Source organism: Hylobates moloch, unplaced genomic scaffold (genome assembly GCF_009828535.3).
Source record: "Hylobates moloch isolate HMO894 unplaced genomic scaffold, HMol_V3 SCAFFOLD_7, whole genome shotgun sequence".
In the NCBI taxonomy this organism is placed as follows: Eukaryota; Metazoa; Chordata; class Mammalia; order Primates; family Hylobatidae; genus Hylobates; species Hylobates moloch.
In genome coordinates this window covers 45,972,161-45,993,162 of record NW_026652282.1, presented here as the reverse complement: position 1 = coordinate 45,993,162, position 21,002 = coordinate 45,972,161, and the positions used below count along the sequence as shown (strand labels likewise).

At 52.2% G+C, this 21,002-nt stretch overlaps 2 protein-coding genes and 1 non-coding gene across 7 annotated transcripts; all 3 read right to left on the bottom strand.

The window, feature by feature from the left end:
* Window positions 1-346: 346 nt before the first annotated feature.
* On the bottom strand, window positions 347-1,724 carry LOC116811300 (putative uncharacterized protein FLJ39060). Its single transcript, XM_032756355.2, has 2 exons — window positions 1,473-1,724; window positions 347-466 (listed from the first exon to the last, which is right to left on the bottom strand). Exons 1-2 carry the CDS (start codon window positions 1,722-1,724, stop codon window positions 347-349), a joined length of 372 nt encoding a protein of 123 aa, XP_032612246.1.
* Window positions 1,725-9,318: 7,594 nt separating this feature from the next.
* On the bottom strand, window positions 9,319-16,784 carry LOC116811698 (melanoma-associated antigen D4). Of its 5 annotated transcripts, none has more exons than XM_032756969.2 (13): window positions 16,642-16,784; window positions 15,476-15,686; window positions 14,377-15,210; window positions 13,749-13,952; window positions 13,582-13,645; window positions 13,309-13,388; window positions 12,831-12,922; window positions 12,123-12,202; window positions 11,995-12,037; window positions 11,541-11,603; window positions 10,482-10,596; window positions 9,726-10,156; window positions 9,319-9,530 (listed from the first exon to the last, which is right to left on the bottom strand). In XM_032756969.2, the coding sequence occupies exons 2-13, from the start codon at window positions 15,683-15,685 to the stop codon at window positions 9,521-9,523; spliced, it is 2,226 nt and encodes a 741-aa protein (XP_032612860.1). In that variant the 5' UTR covers window position 15,686; window positions 16,642-16,784; the 3' UTR covers window positions 9,319-9,520. The 5 variants fall into 5 exon arrangements, with proteins under 5 accessions (XP_032612860.1, XP_032612856.1, XP_058297756.1 ...); XM_032756965.2 differs by having other exon boundaries at window positions 15,476-15,716; window positions 16,642-16,757; XM_058441773.1 differs by having other exon boundaries at window positions 9,332-9,530; window positions 15,476-16,016; window positions 16,642-16,757.
* LOC116812366 (small nucleolar RNA SNORA11) lies at window positions 10,842-10,969 on the bottom strand. Its single transcript, XR_004370667.1, has one exon. It is a non-coding gene; the product is annotated as a small nucleolar RNA SNORA11 (small nucleolar RNA).
* Window positions 16,785-21,002: the final 4,218 nt, after the last annotated feature.

The window sequence follows — 21,002 nt, the reverse complement described above, 5'->3', positions numbered from 1 at the left end:
AATTGGGCTGGCTGGAACTTTCTGTCAGAAAATAGGAATGACTGGAAAAACTCCCCTACTATGATAGAGGCTAGAGGGTGGTAAAGAGGAAAGTGAGTTGGGGTAGCAGGAATCCTAGGTTCCACAGGCATGGTTTGCAGGTACAATACATTGGTGGTAACATGATGGCTCGGGGACAAAGAAGCCTGTCTCCAAACCGTGCAGGTGCATTGAGAGGATGTAGAAATTCTGGATTCATGTCAGGCCCGTCTGTGTTTCTGCCCTCCTCCACCCAGCATTGAGGGGAGGGCAGGGTAGAACTAAAGCGAATGTTCTTTTCAGTTCCTGAATAAGGGGCTTGCGTACCTCAGAGGAAGACAGAACACGCACATTTCTCTGCGTTTCTCTTTGTCTCATCCTTAGTCTCTAGGCCATTAGCCCCTGTTGCCATGGGAACTGAAGCTGAGTGTCTGATGCATTCATTGGGCTGTGGGAGAAAAGCAGAGTTGGTCCTTGAAATAAAGGCCCCTGGGAGGGGGGATTCTAGCAAGGCAGTCACATCGAAAGAATTCACAATCCCCACAGATATATTGATCCTTGTGATTATTAGTACACACACACACACGCACACATCCCACACACCCCTACCCCATACACACACACACACACACACACACACACACAGGCTTCATCCTGAACAGGTATGATGTACAGAGCATCACACTGGCTGGCCCACAGGGTTCTTGTGGGAGAGGCCAGGCCTCTGTGACCACGAAAGGGGTTGCAACTGATACAGTCAGGGAGGGATCCCAGGAAGGGGAGTGATTCCCTTAAATTTGCTTGTTGAAACCCGTATCCGGCAGGGGAAAGGAGGATCCGGTGCAGAGCTTGGATTCAGCAGAGGTGGCTGTTGATGTGACCGGTCCCCCTGTTTGGGTGGGAAGGCCCTGAATGACACATGCAGCAAGGCAAGAGCGGTCCCGTGCACCCTTTGCTCTTGGCTTATCCAGCTCCTCCCTCTGAGATAGTCCCACGGGGAGCCCCAGGTTGACCTGGGATGGGGATCCCCTCTTTCCAGGGGCAGGGTAGAGTTCTCAAAGCTGGCAGTTTTCTCCTCCTTACCCTTTCTCCCTCACTGCCCCTTCATCTTGCCCCCTGCTCGTCAATCGCCCTTTGGTAAAGGACCTCTCCCCTTGTTCCTTTCTCTGTACTCCCTCATCCATTTCCTCTACACTCCTTTCCTCTTTCCTCTCTCTTCCTACCTCACTTCAGCCTCTGTCATCACCCCTCATCTCCCCTCTCTGCTCTCTCTCCTCCATGCCTTATCTTTCCCTTTGTCCTCCCTCCCAGTTCCCATATCCCTCACTGCCCTTTCTCTCCCTCTTTCCTTTCTCATGTTGTCCTCCCTGGTTTTCCCCTCATTTTGCTTTTTCCTTCTCTCTATGCCGTTCCTTCCCCTCACCCTCCCCTCCCTCCCCTCCCCTGATATTTACCCAGTGACTAATCCTTAGTTCCTTAAGTGGTACTGGGCGTAACGTGGGCTCTATGTGTTTAGCTTTCAGCCTCGGAGGGCAGTACATCCTAAAGTGAATCACCAACTTAATTATTCCTCTGCAAATTACCATCAGTGATATGAGATTCAACGACAAGGAGCTGTGAGAGCGCACAGGAAGGGAGCTCATTTCTGGGGTGGGCTCAGTGAAGAAAATGTCATTGATGATAGTCCTTGTTCTGCCATCCACCATCCTCTGCTTGCCTCTTTCTGTCACTGCCTTCCCTTTTACGTTGGGGGCAACTCTCCTCTTCTATCCTTTGCAGCAGGGTGGGACTCCTCTCATGGTGTCCTGCCCTCCACACCCCAAGGTGTGAGTTCTCATGAGGTCCAACTGGCTGCCCATTCCCTGCAACCTGAGCACCCAACAGGCCAAAGAGCACGAGGGGTAGTTTCAACTCGCCCGGCGACCCTTGTTCCTGCTCCCAGCTTCCCCAGGGCACCTTTGGTCATGTACTTCACTCACCCCTTCTCTTTCTCACGTTCACTTCTCACCTCTCTTCCCCCTCCCTCTTTCCTGGCTGCACCCTTTTCTCCTAAGGCTTTACCCCATAAAGACAAAGAAACTAGCTGAGGAGACAAAAGAAAGAAAGTAGCAGAAGATGGGAAGGAAACAGGTGAGTGACACTGACTTAGCTGATTAAGAGAGCTTGATCTTTTTTGAGGGTGTGGGGGGTTCTCGCTCTGTCGCCCAGGCTGGAGTGCAGTGGTACGATCATAGCTCCCTGTAGCCTCGAACTGCTGAGCTCAAGGGATCCTCCAGCCACAGCCTCCAGAGTAGCTGGGAGTACATGTTAGTTTTTTTCTTATGTTTTGTTTTTTTACAGACGGAGTCTCACTTGTGTTGCCAAGAGAGCTTGAACATCAACTGGCAGTGAGGACGGCAGGAAAGCAACTGACTTATCCCCTTTCACCAGACCTTCCAACTGTCTGCAACACTGACATTGCCATGTATCCCGGCACGTTGTTGGTAACGGTGGGGGCTGTAAATTGCACGATTGCTCTAGAAAGTGTATTTACAAATCACTTAGACACCCAGATCCCCTCTCAGCTCCTCGTAGCATGACAAATCGCTCTCCCCCAACTCTGGGAGATGGAGGACCAATGTACTCTCTGCAGAGCATGAACCAGCAGATTTATGGGCTTTGGAACTTCAGGCTCACTTGAAGGCATACATCCCAACTCGGCGTAGGGATTTCAGTTGCTGTCTACAGCAATCTTCAGTCCCTCACCTCCGCTGGAGTTTGGCGTCCAGATTGCTGGCATCTTGCCCCTTCTCAGAGATGCAGGGGAGTCTTCCTGTGTAATCTAAACTTCCCCAGAGAGGAGACTTAGTGATATTGGCAGGCAAAGACCTCTGGAGTTTGCTTCATTAGTAAGCTCAAAATATTTTCTTATTTCAACGTTAGTTTTTCTTAGAGCCATGGGTTACTTAGGAGGATGTTTCTTAATTTACAAACATATACGGGGGTTTGTAATGATCTTTTGTTATTAATTTCTAGATCCCATTGTGGCATTGTGGTCAGAGAATATACAAATCGCTGAAGAATCCATTGCTTATGGACATTCCCGGGATAGTATTCATTTAAATATCTTTATGTACACTGTAATGAAATATAATACAAAAATGGAGTTGCACGCAAAATGAGGGTACCACTCAGTAAATGGTTCCACAGGGACGTCTGATCCCCTACGATCTGGGTTGAGAAGTGGTGTAGTGTGTTGCCGGCAGCTCAAAAGCACTCTCATGCCAGTCACTCTTGTCTTCCACCTCAGCAAATCTAACCACTCTTGTGACTTTTAACACTTGAAGATAATCCTGCCTGTTTGTGAACGCATTGCACATGAGTAGAATCAGTATAGTACGTATTTTATAATCCGGGTTTCTCTTGGCAACATTAGGGTTTCTCCTTGCTGTTCACTTTTGTTGTGCTCTGTAGCCGAATTTCGTTTCTTTGCATTCCTGCGCAGTATTTTGAATTGTATGACGATGCCACAATTTATTCATGCCTTTTATTTCTAATGGACTCTTCAGTAGTTTCCAGCGCTGGAGTGTTAGTGTTATTATTGTGGTGCACATTCACAAGGATGTCCTTTGGTTAACATGCGTATGCATTTAAGGCTGTGCTTGCAGGACCGCTTTGATTACTTTTTCTTCCTTCATGGCACTGTGAGTGGTGACAGTGGATGTATCTGTTTTTTTTTTTTTTTCCCCCCGATCTCAGAGGGAAAGCTGTCAACATGTCACCAGTAAGTATCATTGTTTTCATAGGCTTTTAAAAGGTATTCCAGCGGAATCAAGAGAGTTCCCTTTTGTTCGTAGTTGGCTAAGAGGTTTTATCATAAGTGCATGGTCATTTAAAAAAATCAAACCCATGAAATACCCTTCCTGCGTCTGTAGGGAATACCATATTTTTTCTCCTCCATACATTACTTCTGAGAGATAGATTTTTCAAGCGCTGAACCGTTTCATTTCTAGAATACTCTTGACTTGTTTGTGATACGTTTTCCTTTTTGGAGATTTAACTGATTTGCTTTGCTAGTGCTTTATTCAAGATTTCTTCTTCTGTGCTTATGTGAAAGATAGGCCTGTGCATTTCATTTCTTACCATGCCCTTTAAGGTTTTTGCCTCATAAAATGGGATGGGAAGCATTTCCCCTTTTTTATGTTACCTGGCAAGAAGGTAAGATTGACATTCCTTCCTTCACAAACGTTTTGTAGAATTAATCGGTGGCGGCATCAGAGTCTGTAGGTTCTTGTGGCTGCTGCTGTCGTTTCCTTCAGATTCCGCCCGTTTAGAATTTGTAGGACAATTCAGATGTTTAGTCTGTTTTCTGTCATTTTGTTGTATTTTCTTGAAATGTGTGAATTATACGCAAAGTTTCACATTTGTGGGCATAAAGTTGCTCATGGTTTTGAATAGTGATCTCTTTAATGCCTTCGTTGCCCATAGTGATGTCTCCTTAGCCACTCCGGACACGGGTTGCTTCCTTTTTGTTCAGGCCCACACAAGGCATGTCTTAATCACATCATCTTTACAAAAAACCACCTCTGGCTGTGTTGTTTTATCTTTAACTGATTTATACTTTTATCGTTATTTCATTTCTTCTGCTTTCTTCAGATTTAATCTGTTGTTCAACATTGTTGAGAAAGATGCAAATGTTGTGCCTGTCTTTTTCATGCAATCTAGACAATTAAAATATGTCCCATAAGTTTTCTTCAGGTTCAAAATACTTTGTGATTTCATTGGTGATGTTTTCCTTGAGCTATGGGTTATTTAGAATATAGGAAATAAAAAGGATGCCTTTTCTAAAAATAAAATGAAGTGAAATAAAAAGGATGCCTTTTTATTTCATTTTCTTGCTTAATTGCCCTCTGAACTTCCGGGACTATGTTGAGAAGAAGTAGCAAAAGCGGGCATCTCTGTCTTGCTCCTGATCTTAGAGGAAAAGCTTTCACTCTTTCGCCATCGAGTACGGTGTTCACAATGAGTATTTTATATAGGACTTTTGTGACGTTGCGTTGAGGTTGTTTCCTTCTGTTCCAAGGAGTTTGAGTGTTTTTATCACGAAGGGGGTTAACTTTTGTCAGATGCTTTTAGTGCATCAATTGAGCCGATCATGTGGTTTTGTCCTTCATTTTGTTGATGCCGTACACTAAATTAGTTGATTTTCATTGATCGAAACTTCCTTGCATTCCACGAATAAATGCCACGTGGTCATGGGCCTTTCATGTGTTGTTGAACAAGGTGTGCTAGACTTTTGTTGAATATGCATGCATAAACATTCTTTTGGGAAGTGTGTGTGTGTGTGTGTGTGTGTGTGTGTTTCTGGTCCTAATTCTTCTCTAAATGTTTAGTAGAATTCTCCACTGAAGCCATCTAGTCCTGGGGTTTTCTCTGTTGGGAGGTTGATGAATACTGGTTAAGTCTCCTTACGAGTTGTCGAGATCTGAGATTTTTCACTTCTTCAGGAGTCAGTCTTGGCAGCGTGTATGTTTCTCAGAATTTATCCATTTCTTCTAAAGTATCAAATCTGTTGGGGTATAGTTGTTCCTGGTCTTCTCTTTATAATCTTTTTTATTTCTGTAGTATCAATTGTAATGCCCCTCTGTCATTCTGATTTCAGTTATTTGACCCTTCTCTGTTTTTTTCTTAATCTGCTTAACCTATGTTCACCTTTTCAGAGACACCAGCTCTTAGTTTTGTTGTTTTTTTTCCTATTATTTGTCTATTCTCCATTTCCTTTATTTGTGCTCTAATCTTTATTACTTCCTTCCTTCTGCTAACTTTGGGTTTACGTTGTTCTTCCTTTCCTAGTTCTCGCAACACAAAGATAGGCTGTTGATTTGAGATCTTTCTTCTTTTTCGCTGTAAGCATTTACCACAATAAACTTCCCTCTTAACACTGCTTTCCCTGCATCTCCTTAGTTGTGGTATGTGGTGTTTTCATTTTCATGTGTCTCAAGATACTTTCTAATTTCCTTGTGGTCTGTTCTTTGACCCACTGGTTATTGAAGAGAGTGTTGTAATTTCCGCCTGTTTGTGACTTTTTCAATTCTCCTTCCGGTATTGCTTTCTAGTTTCATTCCACTGTGGTCAGAAAAGATAATTGGTATGATTTCAAACTTCTGAAGTTTGTGAAGACCCTAAATGTCAACAAAAAAGCTAAAGCATAAGACCTCTGGAAGAGAATTCAGGATAAAGCCTTGAAAAACTTGCTGTAGGCGAAGGACTCTTATAGCTATGACACAGAAAGCAATAGCCACGCAAAAACACGTTAAGTGAATTTCATCAAATTTGGAACTCTGGCTTTTCATCATCAGCGAAATGAAAAAGCAAACCATTCATTGCGGCAATGTTTGCAATATACGCTACCCGACAATGGAAAAGTTTGCACGCAAAAAAGCACTCTTATAATTCAGTATTAAGACGACAAATAATAATCAATGTGCAAACCATGTGAATGGTTCTTCACATGCCACACCAAACGATATGCAACTGGTCAAGAGAAGAGGCTGGGCCAAGGTCACTAGTGGAGGCAGCGGCAAAGCTGGGTCAGAGATCTCAGGCAAGTCACCTCCCTTCTCTGAGTCTGTTTCTTCAAGTGCACAATAGTAGCTCAGACGATCTTTGAGGGTGTCATGAGGTAGTGGGCAAAACGCCCTTGGCCCAGGGCCTGATGATGACAAAAACGAGGAGGAGCAGCAGGATGGATGCCCAGGAAGGAAAACACCCAACCTGATGTCTCAGGAGGCTGGGAGGGCAGTGGCAGGTCTCAGAAACCTAGGGTGGAAACTGTCGTTCAGGGAAGCCGTGAGGGGTGGCGATCATGCACAATGAAGGGAGATGGGGAGCGGTATGTGGACGTGGGTGGGAGGGTGGGTGTCAGGAGAGAGTGCCCAGCAGGTGGGTGTATCACCCCCAGGACACTGCGAGCCCCTGGATGGCAGGGGCGGCCGACAGCAGGGCCCAGTGCACGCACCCTGGCCTCAGAGGGTCCTGGGTTCAAGTCTGTGCTCTGCCGCTTCCTGGCTGTGTGACTTGGGGAGAGCGTCTTCCCTCTTGGAGCCTCAACTGGCTGAGACCGTGAAATGGCCTTACTGCCCCCACCTCTCGGGCTTGCCGGAGAAATGGAAACATAGGCACAGATGAGAAACTGTACATGAATATTCAGAACAACTTTATGCGTAATGTCAATAACTGGAAACAAGTGAATGCACCAATGCTCGTCCATCGCCAGGCCTGGGGCAGGGGTGATCAGAGGGAGCGGGCCAGGCTGGGAGAAGGCTGTGAGTGCTGTCCACTGCCACAGCAGGGCCTCAGAAAACACTTGCTGACATGGACTGTGGGCCTTTGCAGTGCGGGGTCGGCAGAAGGCCCCATGCTGGGGGCAGGGGGGAAGCCTGCCTGGGTCTCCTGTTTGCCATGTGAGTGAGGTGGTGGCCGTCTCCAGGGTGGCCGGTCTGACCCTCCTGCAGGACGCGCAGTCCAGTCCGCCCCCATTTCCCACCAGGGCGCTCCCGCCTCCCTGCTCTCCTCCTCTCTTCCCAGTTGCTCTCAGCGCTGCCCCTAAAGGGTAGGGGGAAGGGGTCCCTGGTGAGGCCCCACCGCGGCAAAGTGATGTGAAAGGGGGAGTGTCCAGCAAGCCTGGAGGCCGGAGGAGGCCGTGATCTGGCCAGCACCCTGCCTCTGAGGGCTGCTTCCTGTTCCTTTCCAGCGGAGCTTCCGTATCTCAAGTGCCCTCTGCACACAGTGTTCAAACTCACTCCTGTGGCTTATGGTGACTACCCCCACCCTGATCCAAGGACAGGCATGTGCCCACTATGTGCACAAGGGTGTCTGGGGAGGTTCCGGCCAAATAGCATTAAATTTATGATGCCAGGGGTGGAGTCCCAGGCATCCCTCATCTCTTCCACAGCCCAGACCACAAACCAGGAGACATAAAGGGAAGGGGACTCCACTGTGTGCCTGTGTGTGTGTGTGTGTGTGTGTGTGTGTGTGTGTGTGTGTTCCAGTAAAACTTTGGGACTGGATTTCTGTCAAGAGTCCCAGAATGTCAGTGTGGCCAAGCATGGACCCAAGCACCAGAGAAGCAGAAATCACAGCGGCAGCCAACATGGAGACCCACCCAAAGCCTTTCTGACGGACAGCTTCTGGGGTGTGCAACCAATGCAGTCCGATGCTCACCAGGGCTCCCCATGTGGCTCCATGCTCTGCTGTTGTTGTTTTGAAATCCTTCATAGTTTTTGACAAGGAGACTCGTGTTTTCATTTTCCACTGGGCCTCCCAAATTAGGTAGCCCCGTCCAGGTCAGGATCTGGCCATGGTGGAGATGGCAGCCCCTCCTGGGGAAACAGAGGCTGGGGCTGGGTGGGGGGGGGGGGGGGGAAGCAGGGAGCCTTCCACTGCTATGTTTTCCCTCCTTATCTAGGGCTCTGTCCTCCCAAGCCCTGGACATTACCGGGGAACTCCAGAAAGCCCTGGACACTGTCCCTGCCTGCCACTGAGCCCTTCCCAGGAGACCAAATTGTCTCTGCCCTCACCATCTTGTACCTGAAGCACGTGCAGCCCTACCTCAGACCCCTCCAGACATCACCCAGCCCTTGAACACACCAGGACCTAGGTAGGCCTGGTGTTGTCCTCACTGGGAGAGCCCTGCTGCTGGGGGAGAAGGGCTGCGAAGCCCCAAACAGGCCGCCGTTCCGTCACAGGCAAGGGGCTGTGTGCGCGTGCACCGCGCGTTGTTTTTATTACATCCTGCTCCCTCAGCAATCACGGCTCCTCCTTCTACCCACTGGAAGGCTGCGAACACCACTGCGGGGCCCACCTCATTGTCCGTCAGACTCTGTACCGAGGACGGGGTCCTGAACTGTGTGGATGATGAGCCAAGGGTTCTGGAACATCGTCTCCAAGGAGGGGGTGTGGGAGGTGGGTCCTGGTGAGAGCCTTGGACCCTGTCCCTCGGCGGGAGGGGCAGTGGCACCAAGCTGCAGTTTTCCACCCCGCCCCTGCTCTGGCCCCACCTCTTGCCATGTCCCTGGGGCTGCTGAGCAAGGCTTGTAGAAAATCACATAGCCATGAGCACTGGGGCCTCTCCAAACTCCTGGTCGCACACTCAGGCGTAACCAACCTCCGCACCTCCCAGCATCCCACCTGTCCCTGTGGGCCTTTTTGGCAGAGGTGGGGCCCACCTACCCCAGAGAGCCTGAAGGAGTTTCCTTGCTACAAGCCCAAGCGTGGCCAGGTATGGCAATGGGTGTGCAGGTAAAGGAAGAAACGTCTAAATTAATTTTGCAACTTTAATGTAACACTGATACCCAAAACGTGAAAGCACAAGGAAAAGCACAAAATGAAAGCAGGAAGAGCAAAGACAGCTTCATCTTGCATGCCACCTCCGACTGACAGGAAGAAGCCGCCTAGGGTGCTGTGTGGAGAAGGAATCTGAGAGGAGGCGCTCTGGCTTGGCCAGTAAGATCGCTGCAGTTCATCAACGGTGCCTATAAAAGCACAAGAAACCAAAGTGACAACATCCGTGGACACAAGCGGACCAGGGAGGGGTACACGTCACAAAATAAGTATCCGTCCATGCTGTTGCCGTTGCCCCCAACGCCCCCATGCCGGCCCTCCCTCTGACATCTCACCCCGCTCCGCAGCCCTCCTGCAGAGTCTCATTTCTATACCGAAACTCTTACTGGATCCAGGAGAAGAAGCTGGCACCAGCTCTGGCGGCATTTCTGGTCCGGATGGTGGAGCTGGTGCTAGGGCCATCTAGGATGCTGGTGCTGGCCCCTCCATTGGTGCCACTGCTGACACCAGCTCTCCACGTGGCCCTCCTGTTGGCACGGTTGCTATTCAGAATGTACTGATGGTATCTGGCCCAGAAAGCAAAGGGGATCCTGGCCCAGGCGTCGCCAAAATCTCCGTCCTCATCCCAGGTCAGGAGCTCGACTTGTATGTCATCCCAGCTCCACCGTCCAATCAGAGCTTCATCCCCGATATTCATCTGGGCCCTCATCTGGGCCCTGGCATGTTCCTCGGCCATATCCACATCCATTGTCTTGAAAGCATCATCCACAGCCTCCAAGAAATGAGCCTTCCATTCCCGGGGGTCTCGGTTCTGATTCTGAGGAGGAAAAGGGCGAGCATAGACACAGAGCTACCCCACAGTGGCTGAGCACCCGCGACCCGCCTCACCCCCTCCCGTGTGCTTTGTGCAATGACGGCGGCAAAAATCAGGACCACAGGGATTGGGGGCTCCTACTCTCCTGTGCCAGACCTGGGATTTTGCCCCATCTGTGACCTTGTGTAGGGTGCTCAGGTGCCTCTGTGAGTGTTTGGTACCCTCACTGGAATATGGGGTAATGGGAAGGAGGCCTCGACCAAGAAACAAGCAAGGTGTGGAGAGCACCACCCCTGGTGCCGGGCACCCAACAGAGGCTCTCCCTTACCTGGGCGATGAATCTCAGGACCCTCATCTTGCTGGTCTCATGGCGGGCTCGCAGGCCCCAGAGGAATTCATACTCAGGTGGGTTGCTGTTGGGGATCTTCTTGTATTCCAGGTACCTTGGCATGAGAGGAAAGTAAACTTTGCTTCTAGCCAAGCAGACCTGTTGCTGAACGGATGGGTTCCAGGGGGCCCCTCCTCAACCCGATGCCGCAGCTCAGCTCCTGGAAGAGGACTGCCCTGCCCCTCCAGCCCTTCACTCATTCCCAAACCCACTCCCAGGACTTCTGCCTGCAAAAGTGAGGCCTTCAAAGCCTTTTGCCATAGGTCTTCCCCGGAAGCCATGTGGAGGTGCCGGAGGGCCACATGTAGGGCATTTGTCTGTAGGGAGGCCACAAGATTGTGCCCCTCACCACGATGACCCCAGCTTCCTGTTGGGTGTGTTGTAAACAGAGGAGCCATTCTTCAGGCCCCCTGCTCTGAGCACACCCCACCTCGAGGGTCTTGGCCACACCCCGGCGGAGCCCTGGAGAGGCCCACCAGAGGAAACGACTGGAGAGGAAGAAACAATCAGCCAGGAGAAGCGTGCTCCAGGCATCCTCCTCAAGTCCTGACCCTTTGTTGGTGTGCATGCGCGCCTGTGCGTTGGCAAGTCCTCCAGGGACGGGGAGAGGGTGGCCCCTGGCCTGAAAATCAGGAGAGTTGGGCTGAGGCCCTTACCGGCTGGGAGCCACGCTCAGAGGCGTCCCCTCTCTGAGCTCCGGGTTCCTTAGGTGTAAACCAGGGGGAACTCTTGTGTCAGTCTACAGGGCAGGTGCTCAAGGAGATGGTGGCCATTATCACACCCCACACCATGTTCTCAGGTGATGTGCGGTCCCTTTTCCCAAGACCGCCCTGGCCTTCGGCTCCCCACACGCTCGCATACCCCCACTGCCGCTCACTCCCAGGCCAGAGGCACCCATCCCTCCAGTTGAAGATTTGGGATAGGGAACTGCTTTCTCAGCCAGACCAGCACACAAAGGATGCTCGAGTGAGAGCCGCAGTTGGCTCAGGTGATACTTACTTCTGCTTCACAAAGTCATCTGTGATGAGCTTCCTCAGATCGCCGAGGAATGGGTGCCTCACCCTGAGGGCAAGGAAAGGAATCCATGAGCAGAGACGGTGGCAGGGGCCCTCCCTAGCATGACTATGAGTTCCCAGCCCACGGGGAGTCGCTGTGGAGGCCTGGGCATGCAGCAGAAGCCAGAGGACTGTTGGTCAGGGATGCCCCAGGCAGGGATTTGATGGAACCCCTGACTCTGACTGTCTCTCTTAGATGTCATCTGGGGCCACAGAACAGAAAGGGGGCTGAGCAGCGTCCAGCACTGCTCCCCCATCCGCCCCGGTGAGATCCTTTGCTCTCTACCGAGCCCAGGGCGCCCCACGCCCTTGCGCCAGACCACCAGGCTATTGCAATCCCAGGACCTCTTTGGCCAGAGGATAGCACCGAGGGGAGGAGCCGGAGAGGCCAATCATACCCAGGGCGCAGTCCCATCTTGCGTAGTGCCTCCCAGAGGACAGCTGCGAGGGGAGAGGAGGTACGAGAGTTTGGCACCCAGAAGATGAGACTACGGGCAGCCCCCCAGTTGCAGGTCCAGCCACTCACCCTCGCTGGCACGGTTGCCATTCATGAAGATGACGCCCAGAATCACCAAGAGGAGACTCAGCCTGGGAGTGTCCTTGGTTCTAAAGGTGTGGAAAGAGAAATCCTGTTCGGCAGCTATTTGCCTGAGAGACACCACCAGGCTCTCCCAACTAGCCTCTCTCAGGTTTCCCAGCTTGAGGGGAACTCTTCCCAGGACAGGCACAGTTCACTAGCTGCTGGCAGACCATTCACACCTCCGCCTGAGACTTAATCACCTCCTCTATAAAACATGGGTACTAACACTTCCCTGACAGGGTTCTGCAGAGGACAGGGCAAGGCAGGGAGCCGAAGCTCTGCAAATGGCAAACGTGTGTCCAGAGATGGCTCCAGACCTGTCCTGCCCCTGCCACATCAGGATCTACACTGAAGAGGAAGCTCTCCCCTAGGCCAGCTCTGCCGGGCCCAGGCCAGGCAGGCAGGAGAAAGAGGCAAGCCACTTTCCTCCGAAGCTTTGGGGATAAAGCCCGGCAGCAACTTGGGGAGACCTGATGGCAGCAAGGCCTCACCCCAGGCTATCATTCCTTTCATCCAGCAGTCACCAGGCAGCCCTCGCTGTGTGTGTGGGAGCCGTGCGCCGCACTCAAGCCCCGTCTTCCTGCTTCACTGAAGGGGTGTGGGCAGGGAAGGGACACCACGGAGGAAGGCCACGACCCGCCTTCCTTTTCTTACTTTCCAAGGAGGCGAGCTGAGGAGTCCCGTGTGCAGACAAGAATATACAGGTGTTCTTCCTTGTCAATCTCCTTCAGGTGGATCCCAAACTTCTACATGGGGGAGAAAACAGAGTGTGAGATCCAAACCCCATGCTGGGCATCCTGCCGGCAGACAGTGATTCCCAGTTAGAACTGCTCCTCAGCAAGGAATCCAAACTCGTGAGCGAGGGCAGAAGAAGACAGCGCACGGAAGACCTTCGCTGTGGGAGCTGACGCTGGCAGAGGCGATGAGACCCACCTGGCCAGACGGCGAGACACTCAGAGCATGAGAGAGAGAAGCCGAGAGCAGGAAGCACAAGTCAAACTGCCAGTGCAGTGGAAGCTCAGAGTCGGAGAGGTGAGAGATGGCTCCAGAGACTGGGCCTTGAGGGGCTGCAGGGTCACCCCACCCGCATGCCCGCTCTTCCTCCACAGAGCTGCTCCCATCCTGCACCCACCTTTTCCAGGGTGTACGTTGCTCGTTCAATGATCTCAGGGAAATGTTCGTCATATTCTCTGATGACATCCTTCAGCATGTCTGCAGGAGGGGGAAGAGTTGGAGAAAGCACCTGGGCTGAGCAGGGGTCACAGAGCTGTAGCCCCTTGGTCAGCCCTGCCGAGGGTGGCACAGCCAGGACCCCGTCCCGTGGCTACGGAGGGACCAGCCGCGGCACGCAAGCAAAGGGATGCCCACAGACTAGGGGATGGCGAAGGGGGCACGGGCTGCCTACCTGCGCGCTTGATGGGGATCTTCTTGTAGTCCTTAATCATCAGGTATTTCACCAACTTATTTGCCTGGAGAAGGAGGAACACGCGGGGAGGCCAAGGCATGGGTGACAGCAGAGACGTGGCCCACAAGGGAGGAGAGGAGGGAGATGGGGGAGGGTGGGCTTCTTACCCTCTCTTGCAGAAGGGTCACGTTGCGGGGGGGCAGGCACAGTATGTGCCTTGAGGGTATCTGGGACCTCAGGGCCATCGGGGGCCGAGGGGCCAACTGAGCCCGCACCGTCAGTGAGGGCTGTGATGCTCTCCAGGTGGGTGGGACCGCAGGAGGCTCTCTCTCCTCCTCGCTGCTCTCATACTCATCATCCAGGTGCTTGGACTGTATCATTCGAGAGAGGAGAGACCCAGGGCTACCAGGCTTCCCATGCCAAAGTGAGACACAAAAGCACCCGGCACACACCTCACCCGTAGCAGGCTCTTGGAAATGAGAGCAGTACCAGCAGCGGCTGGCATGTGCTGCGTGCTTACTAAGTGCCAGGCACTGAGCCAGCCTCTTCTCCCACCAGTCCTGAGGGTAGGGACTACGTGGAGTGAAAACATGCTCAGCAAACTTGTGTTGGAGAAACATGGACTAGCTGAGAGGAGAGGAGGGGAGGAGAGGGGAGGTGAGGAGAGAAGGAGGGGAAAGAGGAGAAGAGAGGAAGAAGGGGGAGAGGAGAGGGAGGAGAGGAGCAGGAAAGCGAGGAGAAGGAAAGGACAGGAGCAAGGGGGCGTGGAGGTGGCAGGGGACAGGGGGATCTCACCTTCTTGGTCCTCTTGCCTCCCATCCTGGCCCAGGGCTCAGCACTGTGCTGAGCAGTGGCAGCAGCTGCACCCTCCGGCTCAGGGATGCTCGTGGCCATCTTGGCCTTGGCAGCAGCTGCTGCCACAACATTCTGAGGCTCCACCCACCGAGTCTTGGCCAGCGCCTTCCCCGACTTGGTGGTCTTGGGCCGGGTGGCTGCCACCTCCCTGCCAGGTCCCGTCTGGGGCACACCGGAGGTGGCACTGGGGCCCTCTGTGGCAGCCTCTTGGGCTGGGGCAGGTCTCTTGGGGCGCGGGAAGGCCATGCCACTGACACCTGCCGGCTGAGTGAAATCAAAGACATCATTCTGACGCAGGAAGGCTGTGCTGGGCAGGTTGGCGTCCACCTCCCTGGCACACGGAGCCTGAGAGAAAGCACAGGCGCTACTAGGGCCCTCGGTAGCGGCCTCCTGAGCTGGGGAGCCTGTCTGGGACTGTGCGGAGGTTGCCGGAGCCCCGGGGGCAGCCATCTCACTGGTGACTAACATCTGGGAGGTCTGCGGAGAAGCAAGGGGTGGCTCAGGGGTGGGCCCCTGAGCTTCGGCGGCGTAGGTCGTGGGCTGGGTATCCTCTCCTGAGACCTGCGGCCTGGCCACCCGGTGGCTAGCGACCACCTGACTGAAGGCGGTACGGGCAGCGGCGGCAGCGGCCCGAGCCGCACGGTTGGAGGCGGCGGCGCGGGCTACGTTGGCAGCACGGGCGGCTGTCTCGTTGGCAAGTGTTTCCGGATCCAGCTGCAATGCCTCCACCAGGGTCTGGGCCAGCACAGGGTTTTCCAGTTCCCAGGGCTCATTCTGCAAGGCCAGAGAGAGGGGTTGGGGAAGGCGGGCCGCTCGACGACATACTTGTGTTAGCTTCCCTGTGCTGGCCAGCCTCTTCCCAGCAGTCAGCCCTGAACACCCCAAGACCTTCCCAAATCTTCTTCTTCCGAGCAGGGGAGGGAAGGCTTGGGGAAGCTGGGCAGTCCTTTCCCACACAACCCTCCTTGCTCCCCCCTCCTCCCTCCCCCATTCACAGGGGAAAGGCCCAGGCCAGCAGGTGGCCAGGAAGGGGCCTCACCGATAAGATGCGAAGGCCTGGACCCAAGCTTCCGAAGGCTCTGAGGATATGGATGTCAAAGCTGGTGAGAGTGCCATAGCCACCAAACGCACCGAATTCTTCATAGTCGTTGCCTTCAACCATCTCTTCCTCGCCGACTTCGTCGCTACCCTCATCCATGTCTTCAACGCTGTAGTTTTCCGATTGCACGCTGAAGCTTCCCTCAGCCATGCTGCGGGTCCCAGGGAGATGAGCGCTCAGCCTGAGAGGGAGGGTGAAGCAGCTGCAGGGGGAGGGGGCGGGATCCAATGGGAGGCGGGATCTCCCGGGAGGTGAGGGGCGACAATCATCAGGTTACTAGGCAATATTAGGCAGTAGGGCGCAGGGGGGGAGGTGGGGGGCGGAGACGGTTTGGCTTTCTGATGGGGTAGACCTGGTCAGGGACAGAGCCCAAGGAAAGGGGCAGAGGAGGTCGCAGGAGGCGCCGCACTGAAAGCGGAGTTTAGGATGGGCAGGCTCGCCATCCCAGCGGCTAGATTTGACGAGGGGGTGTTCTGGAGGGCTGGGGTCCGAAGAGTCCCAAAGGGGATGCATTGGGGAAGAGAGAAACAAAGGGTTTGGATTTAAGGGCCAGAGAAGGGGACCGGGATGAAGGGGGAGCAGATGGGAGAGCTCAGACAACGGGGGCAGTGGCAAGCCGCAAGCTCAGCGAAACAGAACCCCAGGGACCTTTGGCTAGGTCCGGGCGGGGGGCCTAGGTGGGGCTCAGACTCGAGCACTAGAGGCGGATGGAGTGGGGGCCTCAGACCTAGGTGAGGCTCCAATCGGAGCGCTGCAGATCTCAAACGCGAGGACTGGGCACTCCAGGAAGGGGGCAAGCGGTCAGCTCGGTTGGTTCGAGTAATCTAGGAGTGGCTGGGGTGGGGGTGGGGCCTCAGGTCCAAGGGAGCTCAGCTCGGAGCACACGGGTCTGCTAAAGGGGTGAGGATCCTGGGCTCCGGTTTCAGTAGGGCTCAGATCGGGGCGCCTGGGTCTGATGGTGATGGGGGCTCCTATCTAGACCTTGAGTCTAATGGGGTTCCGGTTCTGAGTGCTTGGGCTTTGTTCAGATCCGGAGGCGGAGGGAGGGCGCAGCGTGTCGGGTTCCACTCGCCCTCTCCCGGTCCTGTCTGGGGCTGGATCCTTACCTTCTCGGGGGCTCCAATGGCGTCCGTCCTCAGCACCAGGAACCCCGCAGCCGCGCCCTCGCCTACTGCTGCCAGCACAGCAGCCCGGACCACCCCGCCCCTTTTCTCCGTGCACCCCCCGCGGCTGGGTAGCCTGCGCATGCGCGGACCCCTCCAGCCCGCCCGCTTTCCCAACAAAAGCCCTTTCCTCCAGGTCTCCAGTGCGCATGCGATTCCGCGGGTGGGTGGGCGGTGGGGTCGAAGGTAGGGTGGGGGGGCTCTTCCCGCCAGATCCACTTCACCTCTCCTCCTCCTCCTCCTCCTCCTCCTACAGCGGGCGCGCACACTCATACCCTGCAGTGCAGCTCGACCCACCCAATCATCTCTTCTCAGTCCCCCCACTTTTGCACAATGCTTCTCTGTCGTGCCCTGCCCTTTCACCCAAACTCCTCCAGCCTGGTCTGGGATACACTATGCCCCGTTTCCCCGGCACGACCCCTTAGGTCACAATTAGTGAGGTCTCACAATTAATAAGCTGGGTCTCTAACTGCAACAAGTGGAAATCCTTAACCTGCGGGGCTACGAAATGGACATGGCCAGAGGATGGCACTTCGCTTTGTGTGCTTCTCCACTAGCCAACTCTCTGGCCCCCAGACATACTGGGAACATCTGCTTCCTCAGCTACCCTTTATGCAGCTTGTATGTCACAGAGGGATCTGTGCTGGGGCTTTTCTTCCTCTCACAGCAGCGCTGGGAAGTGGATGTCAGCATCCCCATTTGGCAGATCGGGAAGCTGAGGCACAGACACATTGCATGAACTAGACCACAGAGCCAGGAAACAGAAAATGCAAAATTTGGGCCCGGGTCTTCCGGACTCCAAAGCCCACCTCCTGCTCCTGCTGGCCTGGGGACAGAGGCACCGCCTCCTCCGTTTGAGTGACAGGCCTCCCCCACCCCAACATCTGTCCCAAAGAAGAAAGGTTTGTGCTGTAGAAGGCCTAAGCTCATGCTCTGCATTCAGGACACGGGGAGACAGAGCCTCCCCCCGCCTCGCCCCCCGCCTCTGCGGCTCTGTGTGGGTCCATCCAGGTATGAGAATTGCTCCGCCGGGTTCACTCTCAGATTGTCAGGCCTCTTCCTTATCAGTGATACAATCACGCTGCCGCTGAGACCCTCCTGGTGTCCGCCAGGACAATTAGACACCTGTGTGTCTGAGCTAATTACTCCACTATCTACAAGCCCAGTTCAAACTTCACTTTTGAGGTCCAAGTGCATAGTACATTCACCCGCCTACGTGACATCTCCACTTGGATGTCTTTTGAGGCAGAAAATGCTGTGGTCTCATCTGCAGTCGAACCTGGACTGTTTGTAAAATTCGTAGTAGATTTTGATATTTGTTTTTATGTCAGCCTCACCAGGACCCCTGTGTATGAATGGAAGGTATTGCTAGGACAGCAGCTTTTACTCTCCGCTGACCAGTATCCATTCTGCCTGGCTCTGTGGCTTTCTCCAGCTGTTGTATATCAATCTCTCCTGTCAGCTGCCTGTGCCTCTTTAGCCCTTCCCCTGTAACACGTCCTCTGCGGGAGAGGAACACACCCTGCAAACGAAAGCCTTCAGAAAGTGCTACGTGCTAATCACTCCAAAAAATCTACAACCCCAGTCTGAGCTTCACTTTTGAGGTCCAAGTACATACATTCACCCACCTACGTGGCATCTCCACTTGGAAGTCTCAAGGGCTCTTCATGGTTTGCCTGTCCAAAACTGGTCACGTGGTATACTCACTCCTCCCATACACTCACACATCCCCATCGCTCCTGTTCCCCCTGTCCCACCCATCTTCACAGTCTCAGTAAATGGCGCCATTATCCACACAACCACTCACTCCAGAAACTGGGAGTCATCGAGCACCACCCCCCCTTTCTGATACGCTGCATCCAGAAGGGCAAGCTCTGAAGGGTCTCCAGAGCTGCCTCTCTGTGCAGCTGTCTCCACTCCATTACTCCCGGCAAATTCTGGTGCCATGGCCCTCTTGAGCTCTCCACTCTGTCTCCTTCACTCAGACCGTCCACCGGGCTCTGTTGTGTTCAGCTCCCCTGTGCTGCAGCCTGCAAACTCTGTCCGGGCAAGAAGTTGCTGGAATTGGGCGATCAGAGGGCTCACCTGGTCAGGTTCCCTTTCTCTCAGGGATCACTGTCCCGTATGCCGGTGGCGCCATGACGTTAAGCCTTATAATCTTTTTGGTTTACACGTATTTAGGCGAGATGGTAAATCCGGTCCCTGTTAATGCATCATGGCTGGAAATACAAGTATCCACCAGATTTCTTAATTTTCTTTTCACTGAGCCCTGTGCTTTCAGGAGGCATCCACGTTGCCACGCATAATCTAAAGTATGTCCAAGGTGCTATGCACAGAGAATCCATGGTGCGCATTCCTGACATTTTACCCATCTGCTCTCCCAGAGATTTACACTTTCTCCTAAGTAACTAGGAAATCAGAAAAAAACCATAAGAAGCATTTAGATGTCCAAAGAAAAGAATGACAGCACACTTCTCATTAGCAATATGCAAGTCAGAAGTCATGTGGCACACCGTCTTTAAGATCGTGAAATAAAAATAAATGTCAACTCTTAAATCTATACTCAATGAATATCTTTTCAAATGAAGTTAAAATAGTAGGTGTTTAGACATACAGAAGTTGAAAGAATTGATCATCAATAGACTTGCACTGTAACATTTTTAAAAACTTTTATGTTTGGGGGGTACATGCGAAGGTTTGTTACATAGGTAAACACGTGTCACGGGGGTTTGTTGCACATGTGACTACATCACCTAGGTATTGAACTCAGTACCCAATAGTTATCTCTTTTCTGCTCCTCTCCGTCATCCCACCCTCCCCCTTAAGGAGACCCCAGTGTGTGTTGTTTCCTTCTTTGTCTTCATAAGTTCTTATCATTTAGCTCCCAATTATAAGCGAGAACATGTGGGATTTGCTTTTCTGTTCCTGCGTTAGTTTGCTGAGCTTATAGCCTCCAGCTCCATGCATGTTCCCACAAAAGACATGGCCTTGTTCTTTTTTATGGCTGCATAATATTTATTCCATGGTGTATACGCACCACATTTTCTGTATCCAGTCCGTCATTGATAGGCATTTAAGTTGATTCCACGTTTTTGCTATTGTGCACAGTGCTGCAGTGAATAGTCCAGGTGCACGTGTCTTTATGGTAGAATGCTTTATATTCCTCTGGCTCTATACCCAGTAATAGGATTGCTGGGTCAAATGGTAGTTCTGCTTTTAGCTCTTTGAGGTATTGCGATACTGCTTTCCACAATGGTTGAACCAATGTACACTCCCGCCAACAGTGTATATGGGTTTCCTTTTCTCGGCAACCTCGCCAGCATCTGCTATTTTTTGTTTTTAGTAATAGCCATTCTGACTGCTATTAGATGGTATCTCATTGTGGTTTTGATTTGCGTTTCTCTAATGATCAGTGATATTGAGCTGTTTTTCATATACTTCTTGGCTACATGTGTGTCTTCTTTTGAGAAGTGTCTGTTCATGTCATTTGCCCCCTTATTAATGGGGTTGTCTGTTTTTCTCTTGTGCATTTGTTTAGGCTTTTTATAGATGCTGGATATTAGACCTCTGTTAGATGAATAGTGTTGCAAAAATTTTCTCCCACTTTGTAGGTTGTCTGTTTACTCTGTTGATAGCTTCTTTTGCTGTGCAGAAGCTCTAGGTTTAATGAGATCCCATGTGTCAATTTTTACTCTTGTGATTGCTTTTGGTGCCTTTGTCGTGAGATCTTTGCCTGCTCCTGTGTCCAGGATGGTATTGCCTAGGTTGTCTTCCAGGGTTTTCATGGTTTTGGGTTTTACATTAAAGCCTTTAATCCATCTCATGTGGATTTTTGTAGATAGTGTAAGGAAGGGGTCCAGCTTCAATCCTCTGCATATGGCTAGCCAGTTATCACAGCACCATTGATAGAATATGGAGTCTTTTTTCCCACCGCTTGTTTTTGTCAGCTTTGTCAAAAAAAAAAAAAAAAAAAAAAAAAAAGCTGGTTGTAGATGGGAGACATTATTTATGGCCTCTCTATTCTGTTCCATTGGTCTATGTGCCTGTTTTTGTACCAGTACCAGTACCATGCTGTTTTGGTCACTGTGGCCTTGCAGTATAGCTCTTTTAGCTTATGATTGCCTTGGCTATCCGGGCTCCTTTTCTGGTTCCATGTACATTTTTAAATAATTGTTTCCAGCTCTGTGAAGAATGTCCTTGGTAGTTCGATGGGAATAGCATTGAATCTATAAATTGCTTTAGGCAGTGTAGCCCCTTTAATGATATTGGTTCTTCCTATCCATGAGCATGGGATGTTTTTCCCT